At 40.8% G+C, this 19,365-nt stretch overlaps 1 protein-coding gene across 2 annotated transcripts; it reads right to left on the bottom strand.

Moving 5' to 3' along the window:
- Positions 1–1,068: 1,068 nt before the first annotated feature.
- Positions 1,069–17,252, bottom strand: esrra (estrogen-related receptor alpha). Of its 2 annotated transcripts, XM_075486328.1 has the most exons (8): positions 16,946–17,252; positions 15,374–15,475; positions 10,682–11,065; positions 9,163–9,279; positions 8,946–9,059; positions 7,989–8,156; positions 6,679–6,948; positions 1,069–4,586 (listed from the first exon to the last, which is right to left on the bottom strand). In XM_075486328.1, the coding sequence occupies exons 3-8, from the start codon at positions 11,058–11,060 to the stop codon at positions 4,333–4,335; spliced, it is 1,302 nt and encodes a 433-aa protein (XP_075342443.1). In that variant the 5' UTR covers positions 11,061–11,065; positions 15,374–15,475; positions 16,946–17,252; the 3' UTR covers positions 1,069–4,332. The 2 variants fall into 2 exon arrangements, with proteins under 2 accessions (XP_075342443.1, XP_075342444.1); XM_075486329.1 differs by lacking the exons at positions 15,374–15,475; positions 16,946–17,252 and adding an exon at positions 14,443–14,604.
- Positions 17,253–19,365: the final 2,113 nt, after the last annotated feature.

The following is a 19,365-nucleotide window of genomic DNA, read 5'->3' as shown; positions in this document are numbered from 1 at the left end:
ATCATGGTGGAGAAAAAAAGCACAAGTGGAAATAACTAACGCGTGACAGTACGACACGACAGTACAGGACGATTATGCGCATGCGCACAATCGCCCTAAAATGCATCACTACACTTGTGACTTCCCATCTAGGCATTGGCTCTCATATTACTATTGTGCATACTTAATCCGTTTATTATTCCAGCAGGGCCGAGCTCAAATCGTGGCGGTGGCAACTAGCAATGACACTTCCGGTGGCATCCTGAGCTGCCACAGCTTTGCAGGGGCAGCTGCCAAAGGGCGCCCTCTGGATCCCTGTGTCACCCTCTGGCAGCCCCCAGCATCCTATGGCAGCCTCACAGGTCGAAGAGAGAAAACATATCAAAAACTGAAAGTGACAGATTGTTCTTTATCATCAAGATTTCGACTCATTTTGACTTTGATGGCACGAGCAAGACTCAAAAAAGCTGGAGCAGGAGCAGCATAAGGCTGGAAAAGTAAGTGGCTGGAGGAACATGTCGCAAATGATCAGGTTAATTGGCAACAAGTCTGTGACATAACTGGGTAGTCATGGGTGACATAAAAGGGCACCTAAGACAAGCAGAGTCTCTCAGACGTAGTATATGGACTGAGGTGCAGGAATCTCAGCCAATTTAGAATAATGTTCTTCAATGTAAAGTCCGACACAGCTTTAAATATGACATAATTGAAAGTACATATGGATCCCCATAATCTTTGGGCCTTCAAGCAACACCGTATCAAAAACAGACATTATTCTGTCATTGCCAGACACGTCAGCATGACACCGACACGCTGCCGTCTTATCACAGATCATAAGAAAGAAGATCCAGGACTGTAAAAAACAGCTAGAAATCTATATCAGACAAGAATGGGACTACATTCCTCTCCCAAAGATTCTTTCAACGTTCAATATGTCGCCTTATGTTTTACTGTAGTTAAAACGTTGGTTTATAAGATTTACAAATCTCTTGATTTTGTATTTTTATTCATACGTCAGACAGCATCAAAACTGCAAATAGCAACAAACATACACAGACAAACATCCACAGGTAGAGATGAGACCAGTGATTTGTGGTGGTGGTGTGTCCATTTATTACACAACACAAAGCACCTACAATTATCCACTCCCTGTAGCGTCGGACAGAGGAAGATCTAACTTTTTTCACAGTGAGTTTAATGTGGACATGTTTAGACAAGGACATCAAACTGTTTCATCTAAATGAAAAAGAAAGAAAAAAAAAAAGCCTACACACAGAACTTCACAGCCAGTATCACACACAAAAAACAAAGCAGTGTCAACAAACGACAATAAATTGAGTAAAAAATAGAATTTAATCATTTAAATAGTCTTTCAAAATACAAACATTGATTTGAACTTCTAAATAAGATGACGTTTATTAGCTATCCGTAATTATTACTGGCAATGTTAAATGTACACTGTGGCTATACAAGGAAATGTGTGAGGTTTGGTAATTTATTTGTATTGCTCATTTATGTTAATGTGCACATAAGTAACAGAACCTAAAAATAAATGGAGAATTTAAACAGTGACACTGCAAGTGACAAACCCTCCACCTGAGCCATCGTACCAAAAAAAAAACCCCAAACACATTTGTAAGTAAATGAAAGTCCACCTTTGCACATATGACAGAGTTACGAGGAGGAAACTTGGAGAGCTCCGGTTTGGCCCTGCCATCTATAGTTAATTTGTTCTGGAAACGTGGGAACAATTAGATTAGAAAATACATCACAGATGAAAATATTTTCAGATTACAGCTGTAACGTATGAAAACCAGACCCCATTATGACAAATTTCTGCTCCGTAGTGCTAATTCCTTTTAGATCAACCTGTTCGGTTTGATCGTACAACCTTTATGAAGCAGGCTTAGTGGGCCATCTACAAAGAGAAACAAATAAACGCAACATGTTCAGTTTGCCACAAGTCCAAATTCAAGTTGACAAATCTAAATACAGAGTTAAATTTGTCTCCACAGTTATTTGGCCGTCTGGCTTATGCTGCCTCCTGAGGTAGCCTTTTGTAGCCTCATGCAAACAGATCTATGGAGCCATGCAAGCTGATCCCTAAAACAACAGTCCGCCTCGGAAAACACGGCGCTGATTGGAGAAAAGAAAAGAAGAAAATTAGCGTTGAACATGGCTGAAATGGAAAAACTCGATTCCAACACCAAACCCACAAAGTGTCACAATTTAAATAAAATACCCTTATATCCTAGAGGGGAAACTGTATGAAAAAGCGAGCTTCAAGTCTTTACAAACATCAGAACACTGTAAGCTGCACAACTATCATCGTAATGGGGAATTAGTATTACATTTGCTGGCTTAATCATCTTTCACTACAAATTGCATGTTTATTTATATGGAACTGTACATGGCTAAAAGAGTAATGGCCATTTGGCCATTAGATATTTTCTGGGATCTAATTTTTTTACAACAGATAAAGTAGATCTGCATGTGACGCTTACCGTTTTGATCATTTCTACTTCAGATATACAAACCTTCTGAATTAAAGAGGACGACTTTCAGGATGCTATCAGCAAGGTTTCAACATCCAAAAGAAAGATGTTGCATAAGTTTCTTGTAGCCCTGAGCCCAACACGGGCACTTACAAGTTCAAGTTCAACAGATGTGCATCCACAGGAGGAGGAGGAGGGATCTCGAACTGAAACATTTGAGATCTTTTATGCAGGTTTCTTCTCTACTGCAGAAAATGCAGTAAAATATCACCACATCAGTCACATAAGTTATGAAGTATGAAACAAGACCGGCCTTTTTTTTTTTTTCTTCTTTTTTTTTTGTCCGAACACACAGCTGCACGGGTCACGCTGTGGTTTCAGTGGAGGGGAGTATAAAAAAAAAGCAGACGAGGGTCCCGCGTAGATTTCAAATCACCGTCATCACCGCACCAGCTTTGATGTCATATAGTTGTGTTCTTCCCTGATCTCATTGGTTTCAACTGCACACGAACACACACACATGCTGGAAGCCAGTTTCTGTGTGCCAATAAGACTTGCATACAACGTTTCACGGACGCACAATCCTCATATGCACTTCCTCTGGACTACAAATCCATTGCACAACCTCTGATAAAGCATCCTGCAGTTCACAATCAGTGGCTCTCGACCCCACTATCTAACCCCACCCTCCCCCACCCAAAGTGCTGCAGTTTTTCTCCCTTAAAGGTGGGGTCTGGGATGTTTTCTGGAGCATTTTTTATCATATTGTCTGAAAACCTCCTCACGACCCCATTGCACCCACTAAAATAGAATGTTTGGGAAAAAAACTAAATCTTTTAGTCCATTGTAGAGGGTGTAGCAAGAGGAAATGTCTGACCAATAGAAGTACTGATGAGAGTTACTTCTATTGGATTCTGACACGCCAATCAAACGTCAGCCCCCCCTCCCCCCTGCGCGTTCACAGACTCGTGACTCGTTCATGTGTTTTGAAGGTGTGGTTTCGAGGGGTGGGCTGAAGGGAGAAGCAAGGTTGTGTATTTTCAAAAATATAGCTTGCAGGAACCGTTTTCCCAAGATCTCAGACCCCACCTTTAAGTGTTTTTTTTTTAATATACTCATCTGGCCTTCGCGACCAAACCAGTTCCTACCAGAACCAAATGTTTAAAGAATAACAATCAGCACTCGGGGCCCAGAGAATCGAGAACAACCGATACACACAAACTAATAAACTTCTCCCCATATTATCCACATTTTTAATGTGACTGACAATAATCGAGTCATTATATTGCTTTTAACATATTGCAAGTTATTCCTATGGTTTGCCTACAACGGCACACTAAACTATAGTGAATACAAGCACTTCATGTACATTTTGATTCCTCCCCATACTGGACCCTCAAGCTTTTGCCAGATGTGTTATTATGGCTTTCATGTGCAGATGAAGCATTATTTTTTTTTAAGTTCAAAAGCTGCACCATTGCAGCGTGTTCTTGGGTACCTAAAAGTTGTTCTCCAGTGGTTTGAAGAAACTGCATGTTAATGATGTGACAAAGCATGCCATGAAGTAGATAAAAATGAAAAGGATTCCGGCTTTTATGTTACATGTTTTCACTCGTGGACCTTGGCGCCTTTTACTGAAGTTTGGCAGTTACGTCTTACTGTGAATCGCCAATTCCCACTTAGTGTGTTTTCCTTTTCTCATTTACTTCCCTCATCTTCGGGGGGAAGAGCATCATTTCCTCATTATTAATTCTCTAATCAAAGCTTTCCTTTTTTATAAACCACTCATCCACTCTTCAAGACTAAATCTCTGTTGTGTCTTTGTGTGCATCCTCAAAAATTCTCCAGCTTTCGCGCTCTAAGGAGAGTCCATCATGGCTTCCAGCATCTCCAGAAATAGTTTGTGCATGGGTACACCTCCACGGGTCTTGATGCTGTAGAAAGTGGTAAGAGCACGGCCAGCAGTCTGTCGGAGGAGAGGCAACGTTAAAAGGAGACGTCCTGCCCGCTGGGGGTCGTCTGGGCGCCGCTGACACTCCAGCTCCAGCAGGGCCTGGTGCAGGAGGTCTCGCAGCTTCTGCACGGCTTCCATGTCCTCGATGTAAACAGAGTCTGACAAAACAGAAGGGAGCACATAGTTAGACAGCATGTAAGGTTTAAATCCTTTATCACAGAACTGTAAGCACGCTTTCTGTCAGCTAAACAAATGTTTATGCTGCCTCAAATGTCCCTTAACAACTAGAGAACTGATAACGCTGACCAACTAATCACCAACGCACTGCGCAGCATATCTGTGAGCCATGAGGATCGTGGCACGCTTACTGCTCAATCTTTATTTTGATTACGTGATTTGGAGAAGCATCGATTATACTTTCTCTGTTGTCTTGGTAACTGTTTGGTTGTACTGATAAATTACACTCAGCTTCAGAGAAACATGCAGATAAATGGGTGGAGGACTGCATCACATGTCGGTGTCAAACAAAAACTTTCACGTCTTGAAAATCTTAAAATGAAAAAGCTGAACAGTAACTTTCTTATGTTACAATGCAGGTTTTTAAGCATATTAAAAAAATAACAAAACAGATTGTGTCTTCTACTAATTCATGACTCTCGTCCATACATTACAGACAAACAATTCTTAATGAGGATAAGATGTGGAATTAACTTTAAACTTTAAACATAATACACTCCAAAAGAGCTACAACGATCATGATGCATCTACTCTGATGAAACTGCAGTACGTCTGCCAGCAGCATTTGAAAGGAAGGAATTACCTAATCAGTAGAATTCAGAACAGGATCCACAGTTTAATGAATATCTGACTTAGAAACAACACACGTTGCGACTCTGATGCATCAACCAGTTGATTAACAAACATACAACTTTATATATATAAATATTTTATCCATCCTTGGTAAAATACAGACAAATTAGCATAGAAACACAAAGATGCATTTCAATTAAAGAATTTATATTTAGTGATTATTTAAAACAGTACGATATAAAAAAAATAGAAGCTTATCTTAACAATTAATGATTTCCAGCTGACTCTTTTCCTTTAAAATAGAACAGAAGCTTCTTCATTTCTGTATATTTTCTATTTATGACCAAATCATTTATTTATGTGGTCAAAATGGAAAAAAATTAATTAATTTTAGATTATTTACACATTTGTATTCTGTAAAGCACTTTGTGTTACATTCAGTTTGAGTGAAGGGTATATATAGGGAAGGCAAGGCAAGTTTATTTGTATAGCACAAAACAACAACAAGGCGATTCAAAGTGCTTTACAGATACATTAAAACAGTAGAAATAAAAAGCATGATTTAAATTTTAAACAAAAAAGAAAGAAATAAGAACAATTGATAAAATCCGTAGTTGAAATGTGATTAAGTTTTGAAACACAAGCTTCAGATTTGGAGCTTTGTTCAAATGCAGCTGAAAATAGGCGTGTCTTCAACCTGGACTTAAATACACTGAGTGTTTCAGCTGATCTGAGGCTTTCTGGGAGTTTGTTCCAGACAAGTGGAGCATAGAAGCTGAATGCAGCTTCTCCATGTCTGGTTCTGATTCTGGGAACTGATAAAAGACCGGATTCAGATGACCTGAGGGGTCTGGAAGGTTCATACTGGGTCAGGAGGTCACTGATGCAATCTGGTCCTGGACCATTCAGAGCTTTATAGACCAGCATCAGAACTTTAAAGTCTATCCTCTGATGGACAGGCAGCCGGTGTAAAGACCTCAGAGCTGGACTGATGTGGTCCACTTCTTTGGTCTCAGTGAGGACTCGAGCAGCAGAGTTCTGAATAAGCTGCAGTTGTCTAACTGACTTTTTAGGTCGACCTGTAAAGATGCTGTTACAGTAATCAAGCCTACTGAAGATGAATTCATGGGCTAGTTTTTCCAGGTCCTGCTGACACATCAGATCTTTTAACCTTGATATATTCTTAAGGTGATAGTAGGCTGACTTTGTTACTGCCTTAATGTGTTTAAGGCTATAACGTGCAATAATGCGTTTATATAGATACAGCCAGATTGATTGATTGTTGAGATAAATGCGATTTAAACGTTGTTCCTCATCTTTTTTGCTGGTGCTTCAACATTTTTTTGATAGGAGCACCAGTGCTGCAGATGGACAATGTTCATCTGGAGCCCTGAAATACCAAGATTTATCTAAATGTCACCAGAGTTAAAGTTCCAGTACCTGAGTTTGTGAGTGCGATGGCTTTTAACATGACAAATTCCTCTCGGTCCACGTTTAGTGCGCGGAAACGGCGGGCAAGTTGACTAATTGCCGCATTTAGCTCAGTCAGTCCAGCAACACGTGACATCTCCTCATCAAGGACAAAATCCTCAGCAAACACCACCTCGTCTTCACAGCCGAGCGAGCGATATGCTACACCCAGAACCAGCACCTCCAGCCACACCGACTGTAGCACTGACATCTGGTCTGCCAGCGACAGAGACAGGAAGCCTGAAGGACACAAGACAGAGACACGGTTTGTTTATATGTAGAGGATCTGACAGGTTAAAATATTAAAGACTTGTTCAAAATAAATGGAAGTAACTGTGGCCAGCTGGTGACCGTACTCTAGATGATGATACCATGCACACATACAAGGTGATGCTCTTTTAATCTTTTAAAGTCTCAAATTAAGGGACCAAAGCAAAAGCTTCATTCATGGTCAGAACATAGCAATTTGACATCACAGCTTGCAATACTTGAGAGATTTTCACTCATTCTTCGAACAAAAAGCTTCGAATTCGTGGATTTCATTGGACAGTCTCACATGCGCTGCCATATGAGGACCGTGACTAAGACCAGCTTTAAGAATCAGATTCACAATATTCTGGTCATAGCCTGAGTGAAAATAATAAACACATTGGTTACTTTTCAGTGAGAACGGATAAAGTCTAAAGGTGCTTCTCAAAGTCAAGGACAGATCCTCAACGTCTATGTTTTTAGGTTGCTCTGTCGTAAGATCTAGCCAAAGGACTGTTTTGATGTCAATCAACCTTTGTAAGACTTGTCCTCTGTTTGGTCACATTTCAAGGATGCTTCTGTATGTCCTTGGCATTCTCAAAGCACCCACAATCCTTTGTGCAAGCCAAAGTTTTCACAAAGGAGAGAGGGATCGAAGTTGAGCATTATGAATTCAGTTTTTTGGTTTGTTTTTAGTGTATTATCTGGCACAATAAGCTGTTAGCACCATAATGTGTTCCATCAGAGGAAAGCTAAATACAAATTGCCAGTATAAATGGCTGTTAAGTAGCAGCAGCCACCAACTTCTTGATTTGTCATGTCAGTTTTTCAAGTGTTGCGTTAAAGGGTGTAACAGAAGGTGGGGCGGTTGCTGTGTCTCGTTAGAACCGCTTCACTGTGTTTTTCAAAGAGAAGGAAGGCCTCTCTTCCTGCTGAAGAAGGATGCATCTTTGAAGGACTTTTGAGAAGGACTTTTAGTCGCTTAAACTGCTGCCTCTCCTCCTTCCTTTTATTCTCTCTGCATCTCTTACCAGGAATGTGTTTGGCCCAGCCGATGATCACTACCAGCTCGCGGTCAGCGAGGTCACAGAGGGTGGTGAGAGTACGCTGGGCCGTGTCAGGCTGCAGAGGGTCAGGCATGGCAAATAACTTCTCTGGCTCTGCTACTAGGAGATGGGACACAATGATGTTGGAGGAACCTACATGACAAAACACAAAAAAATGGATTAATTGCAGCGTATAATCAGAGGGACACTCGAAACAACTACATTCAGTTTAGCTCTGCACCGCTTTTTTAGTGTATTCACTATTTTCATGCTGCAAAAGTCCACTTCTCAATGTCAAATAGAGACTTTACACCAGCCAACTGACTTCCTACTAACCTATTTGTGTAATTATTTCCATTAAAACAATGGAACCAGCTTTCTGTAACAGCAGAGCTCAATCCAAATCAATCTAATTTCTTTCGAAATCATACATTGAGCTTCTCATTACAGTTAAAAGCAGCACAATGAACATTTCTTAGCAGTAGAGGGCACTGTTTGGGATCCAAATTGATATTTTGTTCGCTTACATCCTTCAGTCAGTTTGAATCTTACCCACCCAGCATGTCCCACACAGGAGAAAGAACTCCATAAGCACCACAAGTTTTAAAGAAGAAAAACAGATTAATTCTGAACAGATTAATTCTGCCCATGAATCATTATGATTTATGCTTTAATAAAAGGTTGCTAGTGGTAGTTACCAAAAGCTAAATGCCTCACAAAAATCCAACTTTTAGTCATTGATGAGAAACCAACATGAGGCTTGAAATGTTTGTATGTTTATGTTAAACTTTGAGCTTTGGCTGGGTAATCACACAGAGGTTAATGCTGCGATAATGAGCCACTTTTAATCCCATTTGCACAAATACTCCACAAGAATAAATACAGTGGGCTATCTGTTGTAAAATAAATTTAAAAAAAAAACAGAAATGTCACAAATGTCACCTTTTTCACTCTCTTTAGTCAGTGGTAGAGGGGCACTCTGGTATGTTGCGTTCTCCACTTCCGGGCGCCTTTTGTACTTCTGCCTTCCCCCTCTGACCCTGTCAAGACGAACTCCTACATAATGAAAGATAAAGTACGTCTGACTTTTGCCAGTAAATACACAATTAGCAGAAGCCTTAAGATGGAGCATCAAAGGCTGTCCCCACCAAAGACTCACCCTCTTTCAGCATGCCTACTTTCAGGCACTTGGTAAAGCGGCACGCTTGGCAAGCCTTTCTGCGCCTTTTGGTGATTTCGCACTCATTTGATGCAGGACAACTGTATTCAATGTTTCCTTTATGGAAAAAAAAAAACATGAGTTTACAATAAACAAGGCAACAAAGCAAATGCATAGATAATAATATATTTAATGTGAACAAGCATCTGGCATGAAGGGTCTTTAATTTCATAAAACACGTTATCTAATTTATAATGTATTAAAAGGCAACCCAACATCACCTGGATTCAACTAAGCAAATAACCTGGGGCTGCTTTAGTTGCTCCGGTCTAGGTTTAGTGTCCTAATAAGGAACTCAGCTGAAAATCATCAATCTAAGATTTCAGCAAAAAATTCCGCGACTCCATAGGGAAACGAGTGTTGCGATAGATATTACACAAGCTTAATGAAACTGTTTCACAGGCCGAAATCAAAGCAAAAGACGGCCCAACAAAATATCATTGTGACCAGACAATGTAGCTCAGCAACAGCTGCCACATGTTCATGGTTCTTGTTTAAAGGCTTTTATACACCGAACCGATGCCAAGCATAAGTGACGATAGAGCCCCCAGCTGTGTCTCCTTATGTCCACAGCGTTGGCAAGAACAACGGCTATTGAACAAACCCCAAAAACAACCTTAAACTACCGACTCTGATGCACAATTAACACAAAATTGCCGTGCTGAATGGAGCAGGAGTCTATGAATGACTTATTAAGGTAAACGTTTGTATGAAGGCTGGTGCTATTATTTCAGGTTTTAGTATCCAACGTGGTTCTAGTTCAGTTGTAGGATGTTTTAATATGTTTAGACAAAAAAAGAAATTGTGTCTTAATTTAAACAAAATCTAATGTGTTTTCTACATAAATGCTTTAATGAAGCATTTATGCTTCACACATCGAAAAGTAACACAGCTGAAGCTGCATTAATTCACCACGTTGAACAGCAATTCTCCCTGCTCGACCTGCCAATGAATTAACATGTCGAAGTGGCTGAAAAAAGGCCCAGATGGGGTCAGACAGAGCCGACGGTACGTGACACACCGAAAAGACAAGAGGGACAGAGTCACAGACCCTCTAGATGTTTCCAACGGCCGATCGTCAGGTTGGCAAATAAGAGCCCTAACAGATCAGTACGAATGAGATGGGTTAGTTACTGGGTGAGGACTATAACCTGAAGCAAAGATACAAACATTAGTATGAGATGTGAATCCTTATGTCAGTCCTGACCTTTGCAATTTCTGACAAATGATTATTGTGCTAATGAATCCAAATTGGTCAGTTCCAGCTAAATTAAACCTAATGACTGTTTGTTTTTTACTACTCTACACCCCATTCGTACTAACTGACATTCAGGTACAATAAACACACTCTTACACTCTCTGAAAATATACAGATTGCATGTAAAGGGTTCACACAAACAGGGCACGGAAGCAAATAACATTACAAGACTCCTTGTAATGTTAGGCCAACACATCCCACCTTGAATGGTTCTCTTGAAGAATGCTTTGCAGGCCTCACAGGACGCTACGCCGTAATGATAACCTGAAGCCACATCTCCACATACTAGACACAGCCTCTTGGGCAGAGTGCTCAGGGCATACTTGCATCGCCCTGCTCCGTTTCCCGTGGAGCCTTCCTCTGCGCCATCCCCGCCCTCATCTTTAAAATGACAGCGCAGAGCTGGTGGGTAGAGTGGCGGAGAGTAACGTTTAACGCCATCTCCTCTGATTCCTCCACCTCCGCTTTGAGAGGAGTCTGAAGAGGCCCCGCCAGGGCTGATCCGACCTCCCCCGCCTCCCTCTGGACTGCTTGGTTCCGCTTTAATGTAGACATCTGTCCGACGCTCCCGGGAAGACATGATGTCTGATGGCAAAAACATATACAACAAAGAAAGGTCAATGTAAATAATGGTATAGAACATTTTGCCCCACACAAGTTCCTAATCGAACTTTCTTTTGCCAACACATGACATAAAGGTAATCTGACCTTTGAGATTCTTTCTTAGTTGTTTATAAGCTGAAATAATCAGTAGGTGTTCTTTTGACTGGAACTAAAAGTTCTGTTAGAGTTTATAGCTCAGCAAATACTTTGAGAAATATATTCCAAAAATTCACTTTTGTATGAAATAATTTGCCCAACATGACATGCTTTTTAATAGTGGGCATATACATAAAGCTATGTAACCTCCTTGGCAGAGATAACTAATGATGTGCCTGCAGTGCCTCGTCACGGGATACTGGACTCAATACAGCCCAACCTCCAGCCTTTAGACCAGCCTTTAAGTTTTACCCCGATGTGCGGAACATGCGTTGATTTGAGTGTAAACACACAGATGTCTGATGGAGCTGAACAGCTGAGAAAAAAAAAAAAAAAAAAAAAAAAAGCCTTCACGCAAGGTGGAGAGCTGTGATGTAAATGCTGCCTTAATCCAACAAGAAACAAATACAGTCAAACTGAAACAGGATCATTGTCACTTTTCTTTGCTGGAGGCACCGGCTGGGAAAAGCAAATGGATTTCGCATCATCAGCATGCTGACGACCCAAAAAGACTCGCTTGGCTCAGCTTAGTCTGTGTGTGTTTATATGTGCCATTTATTCATCAGCGACACTTTTTAGGCCATAAACACCTAAGATTCACCAAACCGCAACCTTCCTTTCATTCCTAAAATAAAGCTCCAGAGTCCTCAGCTCATCCCCGTGGTTTGAAGTCTTTGTCAGTCGTATTTCTAGTTGTTAAAATAGCCAAGGTGACTGTTTGAAGGTCACTATGCTCATAAATAGTGGGCACTCCTCCTTATCCAGAGATATGACTTATGTTCAAGTAAGGCGGAGAGAGTACTGCAGCAATCTGCAAGCGTGACAAAGGCAGTGTGCAGTTTATAGTTTCTTTACACAACATAGGATGATAAACGGAAAAGAAATAAAATGTACATTTATGCACCCAAACACAGACACTGCACAGCAGAGAAGTTACAATAACATTATGGTACACAAAGGCTTTCTGACTAGATTTAATTGATTCAAAATGGAGCACAAAAGTATACTTTTGTTAGCAAGAAAACTTAAATCTGAAACAGGCGATTTATTTCCTTTAGTGCACGCAGACTCTGTCCTACAAATGCAAACCTATCAGTTCACTCTTATTGCCTTGAGTCACTTTGATTTGTGCTTTTAAGCTGCAATTCATTCAGCTTTCAGTAACTTTGTTCCAATGCGAAACGTCATGGTTCATAATACCAATCATGCATCACATCCTTTGCAAATAACACAAATAGTTTAAAAGCAGTTTGAGCTCTTTGACACATAATTTAGTGATATGAGATGGGCATCTGTGTCCCGAGGTTCTCTCCCCTGCGGCGAGGTGAACATACAAGTGGGTTATGTTTGCGTGAGCTAAGAGACCACTGCATGGTCCTGCCCATATCAGGGTCAATTATTCATAACACATATTTACCAATTCTGTAATTACAAAACTAGAAACAGATAATTGTTCAAGGCTTTTTAATTCTGACTGAAACTGGCCTTTAAATTTGACTTAGTTGGTGAAAAACGACTTGAATGACTGTGCTCTGACTGGATCTTAATAGGTCAGTGCATGAGGATGATGAGATGAGATCTGTGCAGCCCAAATACCTTCAATCCAGTTAAGACTTGAAAGTGACTTGTGAGCTTGGCTCGTACGCACAGTGCCATTGTTTCTTGTTTTGCAAAACTTTGTTTGATAATCTAGTTGCAGTTTCGTAACTCGTAAAGTATTTCAATATTAAAGATGAATTGTTTATAACAGCTTTATTGCTCTGATCACTTGCATCGCACACGCCGAGAGCATTAAACACCGTAGTATGTTCTGTGGACACGACTATGGGTGACTGAACTGAGCCATTGGTGTTTGAAAGAATCAATAAACAAATAATTTTATAAAAATGTTTTCTTTTACAAATTTAACTAATAGTATATACAGATGAGTAAATTGCAATATTCAAATTTTCGGTGTTACGATATCTACACTTCCACAGTTGCAGATGAAGCAATGCTCAGATAAACACAGTCAGCAATCAGGGACTATATTGGATATAATCAATGACAGTACAGTCCTGACTTGTGCTGCATGCCGTTTTGTCCGAGTCAGTCTGCGCAATTATCATGTTTTAAGTTCATAATGAACAACCATCTACTTTACATCCAGATACATCTCGTATCGCTGAACACACAGTGTTCTGCACTTCTGTGTGCAAACATGGTGCTGATAACCCACCATCTAACTTATCTACTAAATACCTTACCCTTTATCCCTCCATTATTGCCTGTTCATGAGAAAGTGTTTTAAAAAGGTGATCAAAGCTGATTACTATCAGACATACGATATAAACTAGGTTCAAGACCCACAGAGGGAAAAAAATAAAAGAGAAGAAGCAAACGCTTCATGAGGAAAAACTGACTCAGTCCTCAGAGTCGATCTACATATGAAATCTCACTGTGTTGTATATACACCTTACAGTAAATGACAAGGACAGGTGACTGAGGGGGATTCAGGGAAAGCTAGGACCTTAATACTTAATCCTCACTGCAAATCAAGTATGTTTTTATGGTATTTATTGCCACAGTCCTAAAGGTATACACTTTCTCTTGGAGTTTGCCCTCTCCGGTTATGGGCACTGTTTGGCAAGCAGTATAGAGGTCATAGCAAACCCAGCCTGTTTAAACTTTAGCCTGCTTGGGCTGAGTTTAAAAGCTGAGCCAATGGCTCACCTAATACATGCAGAACTGCTGCATGAACATAAATAATCGACCGTGTGATTCAGCGATGTTCAGGGGTTAAGAGAGACCAATTCCTCTACGATGTGCACTGCTGACCAGTTCGACATGAGCTTTGGCAAAAGATGTATGTCGGTTTAAAATATCAAAGAAATGTTACCAAAAAAAAAACTCACCGTCGGTAACAGCTACGAGTTTGGTGTCTGGCTTTATAAAGAAAAGGAAAAGTGTTTGTAAAGCCAGATGATGTTGGCTTATTTGGCCTGTTATCTACTTTACTTGCCAAAGGAACGTGTGAAGCTCACTAGTGCCAGCATAGTAGACGTTTATCATTAGCGAGCTTCAGCGGTTGTGTGCCAACTGTAGGTTAGCTATTCTGAGCTAACTAAGCTAGCTAGCTAGTGTTAATCCTTACTGACTAGCTCCCTCCTCCTACAGTTGAGATTTGTTTATGTCACTGTAACCAGGACTAGTATGCCTCTTACCTTACAGCTGCGAATACTACAGCTCTTAACGTTAAGTCCCTCCACAGTGTGATCTCATGGTACAGGTTTGACAGAAAATCTGTTTCCAGACTACCAGCGTCTGCTAGCTCGTGTTGGCTGCGTGTTGATATGGGCCGGGCTACAATCGGCTTTCCCTAACAGCTGGTAAGATGAGGATGGATCTGCTGTAGCTGAACACATTAGCTCCAGGAGCAGCCTGGAAATAATCATTTCTTGAAGGTCATATCAAGCTGCTGGCTGTTTAGAGAGCCATTAAACTGGAGGACTTGGAGTATTTTGGAGAAAAATCTTGTGCTCTCTTCCTCTGAAGAACAGAGAAAAAGGCTTATGCCACAAGGTCACACTGAAGAAATATTTCAATCCCAACTACAAACATTATCCAGACTTAAAACAAGCTGATTGGAGCACAGAGAATAATCTATCATCACATAAGCCTTGAATCCAACATTGCAGGATAAATGGCAAATATCATCTCACATTTAACTCTGGTTAACTTAATGGTTTGTACACAAGAAGTATTTTCCTAATATTCAGTTTGTATGCATGCCTTAAAATTTAAGGCAAACGACCATAACGGACATCTGTGTTGCAATTAATTACAATGTTTTCCTGAGAAAATGACCACTATAGAATCCTTAACAAAAATTCTGTATAACTACCCAGTCTCAGTGTTTTAGACATGAAATTCAACACCAGCACTTTCTTAATCCTTTCATTTTTTTGGTGCATTTCTCTTTCCACATCCCTCATTTGTCTGTGGCTGCTTCCTGAAGATGATGCTAACAGTGCCAGCTAAAGGCCCCTCACGGCCCGAAAGGAACTGAACCTGGACATCCATAATCCTCGCTGAAACGTAGACTTGGAGCCAAACTTTTCATCAGCACAAGAGGCAATGTGGGGACAAGCTTACCTGTTTGTTGAACTGGAGCTTTAAACCTATATATTCCTCACTCCTGATGGCAGCTCGGTGAAGTGATCTTGCCGTGGGTTGAATCTGTAGTTATCAGGACACCTGCAAAGTAAGCAAAGACTTCTGTGTCGTTGCAGAACTTACAGCCAGGTCAAGGCAATAACTTATTTTTATAGAATAGTTATATATATGTATATAGATATATATGTATATATATATCTATATATATACATATATATATATGAGATGTATATATATAACTCAGTGTATCTGTCCAGAATCTTCACGCTGCTTGACTACCCTCCCCCTTGAACGCTGCGTGACACACTCCAAAGGTCACAGTCACAGGAATGCTTGAAGGACAGACGGAGTAAAGCCAACACCTTGTCCCTCGCACATGCAAAGTCACAATCTGAAGTTGGGTGATAACTCTCTGTAAAAACTCATTTTGTTTCAATTCAAACCAATTACATGCATGCAGTGCCGTGCCGTGTCAGTTTTGTTTGTAATTTGTGATCTCAGATTTAAGAGTATAACATTTTTAAAAAAGCTAGATTGCAGCAAAAGTTAATTCGTTTGTTTTTTTTTTCTAAAGAAACTTCAACATTATTTGTGGGAACCACAGGCTCCGCACATATTGTTTGGAAGTAAAGTGATGACTTTATTTTTTTAAAAAGGACACAAATTTTGTTTTTATTCATAAACTAACGACTGACCAACTCAAATAACGACTTTTTAAGAATAAGAAGTCACACCAAAGCTTAGAGAACTGATGCTTTTCGAAGTCTGAGATGGTTTTGAAGCTTTCTTTTCCTGTTTTTTTTTTGTTTTACTGGTGCTGATGGTATCTGTCACTGACAATGCATCACATAGACTGTGTGTTAAACTCAGTTTGAGGCACTGAGGAGATGGCCAGAACAGCACCCCGGGGTGACCTTGCCTACTGATCCTGGACCACTGAAAGGTTAATTGCCAAAGTGGATTATGCCTTTAGATCAGTGATCTCAATCCTGGTCCAGCAGGCACTGGAGACTCACACAGTTCAGTGTGTTAAAATGGTAGCGAGGAATAACTCGGGAGATTAAAACACATAAAAAGCTGAGGTGTGTACAGTTGTAGAAGTGGAGGGTGTGCTTTGCACATCCACGACTTGCCTTTTGAGTGAAGCTATGAGGTGAGCCACGGAAGGACAATTCATTAATTCGCTGCATCTTTATTAAGCCATACACCTGCATTATTCATTTACTCTGTTTCTTATCCTATTTTTGGAGGATTTATCGGTGGCTGCAACAGTCACTATTAGACAGAATGGAGCAGCATAAGTGTAAATTGGGAAGGAGATAGCATGTGGGAGGATTTCAAGCTTATTGCACAATATATGCAACTATTTATTCAGTGGTTCTTGCCCCCTGGCCCCAATAACATGTCCAGGCGAACTTGCAGCTCTGCCAGGAGAATCGTGCATGCACATCAGCCCATCGTACAGACCGATGACATATTCCGAGAAAGATTAACACCCCAAACACACTGTGCGTACAACCTTGGAGGTAAAGGCTAGTAAAGGATACTTACTGGGAACTGTAAAACCATCGCGTTGCTCTGTTTTATCTGAAGTCAGTCAAGTCTTTTGCGGGTGGAAAGTCCACAGTCGGTCGAACTGGTTTAATGGCGCCGTCTGCGTCTCGAAGGGTTTCTCACATCACATCATATTTCACGACGTTACAGTAAGTTACAGTAAAAAAAGGTGATAACAGCAACCGGCGACACAATGTCCTGCACGACTGTTCGGTTCCGTACACTGGCGTTATAAATTCCCGTTTTGGCTTCTACAACTAAGGCTTGTAGTTGTATATTAGCGTCAAGACTGGAGGAAGAAGGGCTGCACGTCCGGTAAGAAAGATTAACAATAAAACTGTGCCCGCGAACAAAACGTTTAAACTTTTCTCAGGCTTGACGACGTTTAAAAACAACATGGAGTCCAAAAGGACCGAGTTAAAATCCACTGCATGAATATTCCACAAAGTTTCCAGATACACGAAACTGCTTATATATGTAAAGTGAACATAAAACCTGTTTTTAATTATTAACATTCAGCTCTGAGACTTCCGGTCACCACCTAACGGTCTCCTGCTAGCTTGACAAAGCTTAATGACGTAGCCTCGATCTCGTGCCTTTTCTCCTCCCTCTGCTTCAATTTGCGTCCGTTGTCTCTCCGTTACGTCCGTTAACGCCGCCACCAGCGTCATCAGCATTAAAATAGGGGCCTGCAACTTATGAAAAAAGATTAAAAACAAAAGAACCAATCGACTTTTATGCCAATACTGTACTTTAACTTACATTCAGTCAGTCAGCTGATTTCAGATCAGCTGCCTACAAAAAGTCGTGCTGCCTGACAAAATCTGGAGGTGTTTTTGTGGCTGCAAACCCTTACTCAATTAAAATGACGTGCAATTGTCATTATGTATCTTTAAATATAAGTTTATCTATCTATTCTAGCACAGTTTATTTCACTTACAGTATTTATTTTACTTCTTTTTGACTGGAAATATCATGTTATTAATAAGGAGGTCTTAAAATGCTTTTGTTCTCATTAAGATTATAAAACAAAAGGCACCAACAGAAGGAAGGGGCTGCATGTCCCTGTCGGCACCATCTCTATGGAAAATGTAGTCATGCTGTTGGTCTTATGACACTGACCCGGCTCACTCTACTAAACTATCTGGACTAAAGCCAAGGAAGTGGGGATCAGGAGTTCACCTCAATCGGATGAAAAGGGGTAGATGTCAAAACATAGTAGTTTTTTTTTTTTAAAGAAACAGCTGTTTGGAGTACAGTTTGTTTGATGATCTATCAAAAACAGGGTGTATTTTTTTTTAAATAATCAATTTAGCTCTTTTTTTTAAAAATGACCCATTAAAAGAGTTTAGTGATTTTTTTTTTCTTCTAAGTTTGTAACCTCCCGCTTCTCGAAATAGGCTGCCCCCGCGCGCTCCAGCATGCCTGGCAACAGCTGGCATCGAGAGAGGACAGAAGTTGTCACAAAAGGGTTGTCAACCTTGTCCACTGATTTATGGCCTAAACTCAAGCTAGAAAAGAGGAAATCTGTGGCAGTGGCACCACGAATTTGATAAGTGTGTATTGCTCCGACACCTCAGCAAAATCTAATTATAGACCAATAAACGTTAGCCCGGCCTGAGCCACTGCGGTCACACTTGCGCTCCCGTCGCTGTGTCAGAGTTGCGGGTCTGGATGTGTGTCACATGTGTGCGGCGGGCTCGAGACTGGGTTTTCGTGGCGCGCGCGTGAGAGGAAAAACTGACGGCAGTGTCACTGCGACCTTGAAGCAAGGTCACCGAGTCTGCTGCAGACACTGCAACTCTGCGGGGCTGCATCACAGCCTTCTGCTGCAGAGTCTGCAATATCCGACGAGAGGCAAAACACGTCACGCTAAAAGATTCACACGAATAAAGGAAATTCTGACGTGTTTGAAGCAGCTGCTGTTTTACGATTTTCTGCATAATGATCTCATCTCGCGTGCACGGGTCTGTGGACTGTGTAACATAACATATAACAATATAATTCAACATATTTAAACTATGAAGAGGGGAAGCAAAAAAAAAAAAGCACATGGCAAATGCCAGCTGGGGTCCCAGGGGTGCTCCTTACGGTGGGTCGTGACCCCAGACAAGTGTTGGCTGATAGGCTTAATAAATACCATGTACCCATTGTGCCTTTAGTGCACACACACACACACACACACACACACACACACACACACACGAAAAGGCACTGCATCAATGAGTCATGTATTACACAACTGGTAGAAAACAATCTTCACCTGTATTCCAAACACCCTCGTTTATTACCATTATCCCTGCTAAAAATAGGGGGGTTTGAGGGATTCAGCATCCTGATCTTCAGTCAGTTTTGCTTGGTGCAGCAGAAGGACCAGACAGCATCAACCCTGAGTACAAATAAAAGGTTCACAGGAG

Source organism: Odontesthes bonariensis, chromosome 16, assembly GCF_027942865.1.
Source record: "Odontesthes bonariensis isolate fOdoBon6 chromosome 16, fOdoBon6.hap1, whole genome shotgun sequence".
Taxonomy (NCBI): Eukaryota; Metazoa; Chordata; class Actinopteri; order Atheriniformes; family Atherinopsidae; genus Odontesthes; species Odontesthes bonariensis.
Note: the sequence above shows the minus strand (reverse complement) of the source record. Positions and strands in the feature narration are given on the sequence as shown.

Bases quoted from the DNA above. Each gene is read 5' to 3' on its own strand.
- esrra (XM_075486328.1), bottom strand. From the start codon at position 11,060: ATGTCTTCCCGGGAGCGTCGGACAGATGTCTACATTAAAGCGGAACCA. The intron at 9,060-9,162 runs GTGAGTCTTTGG...TTCATTATGTAG, and splicing joins AGTAGGCATGCTGAAAGAGG to GAGTTCGTCTTGACAGGGTC. The intron at 8,157-8,945 runs GTGACATTTGTG...TTTGTCATGTAG, and splicing joins GACTAAAGAGAGTGAAAAAG to GTTCCTCCAACATCATTGTG.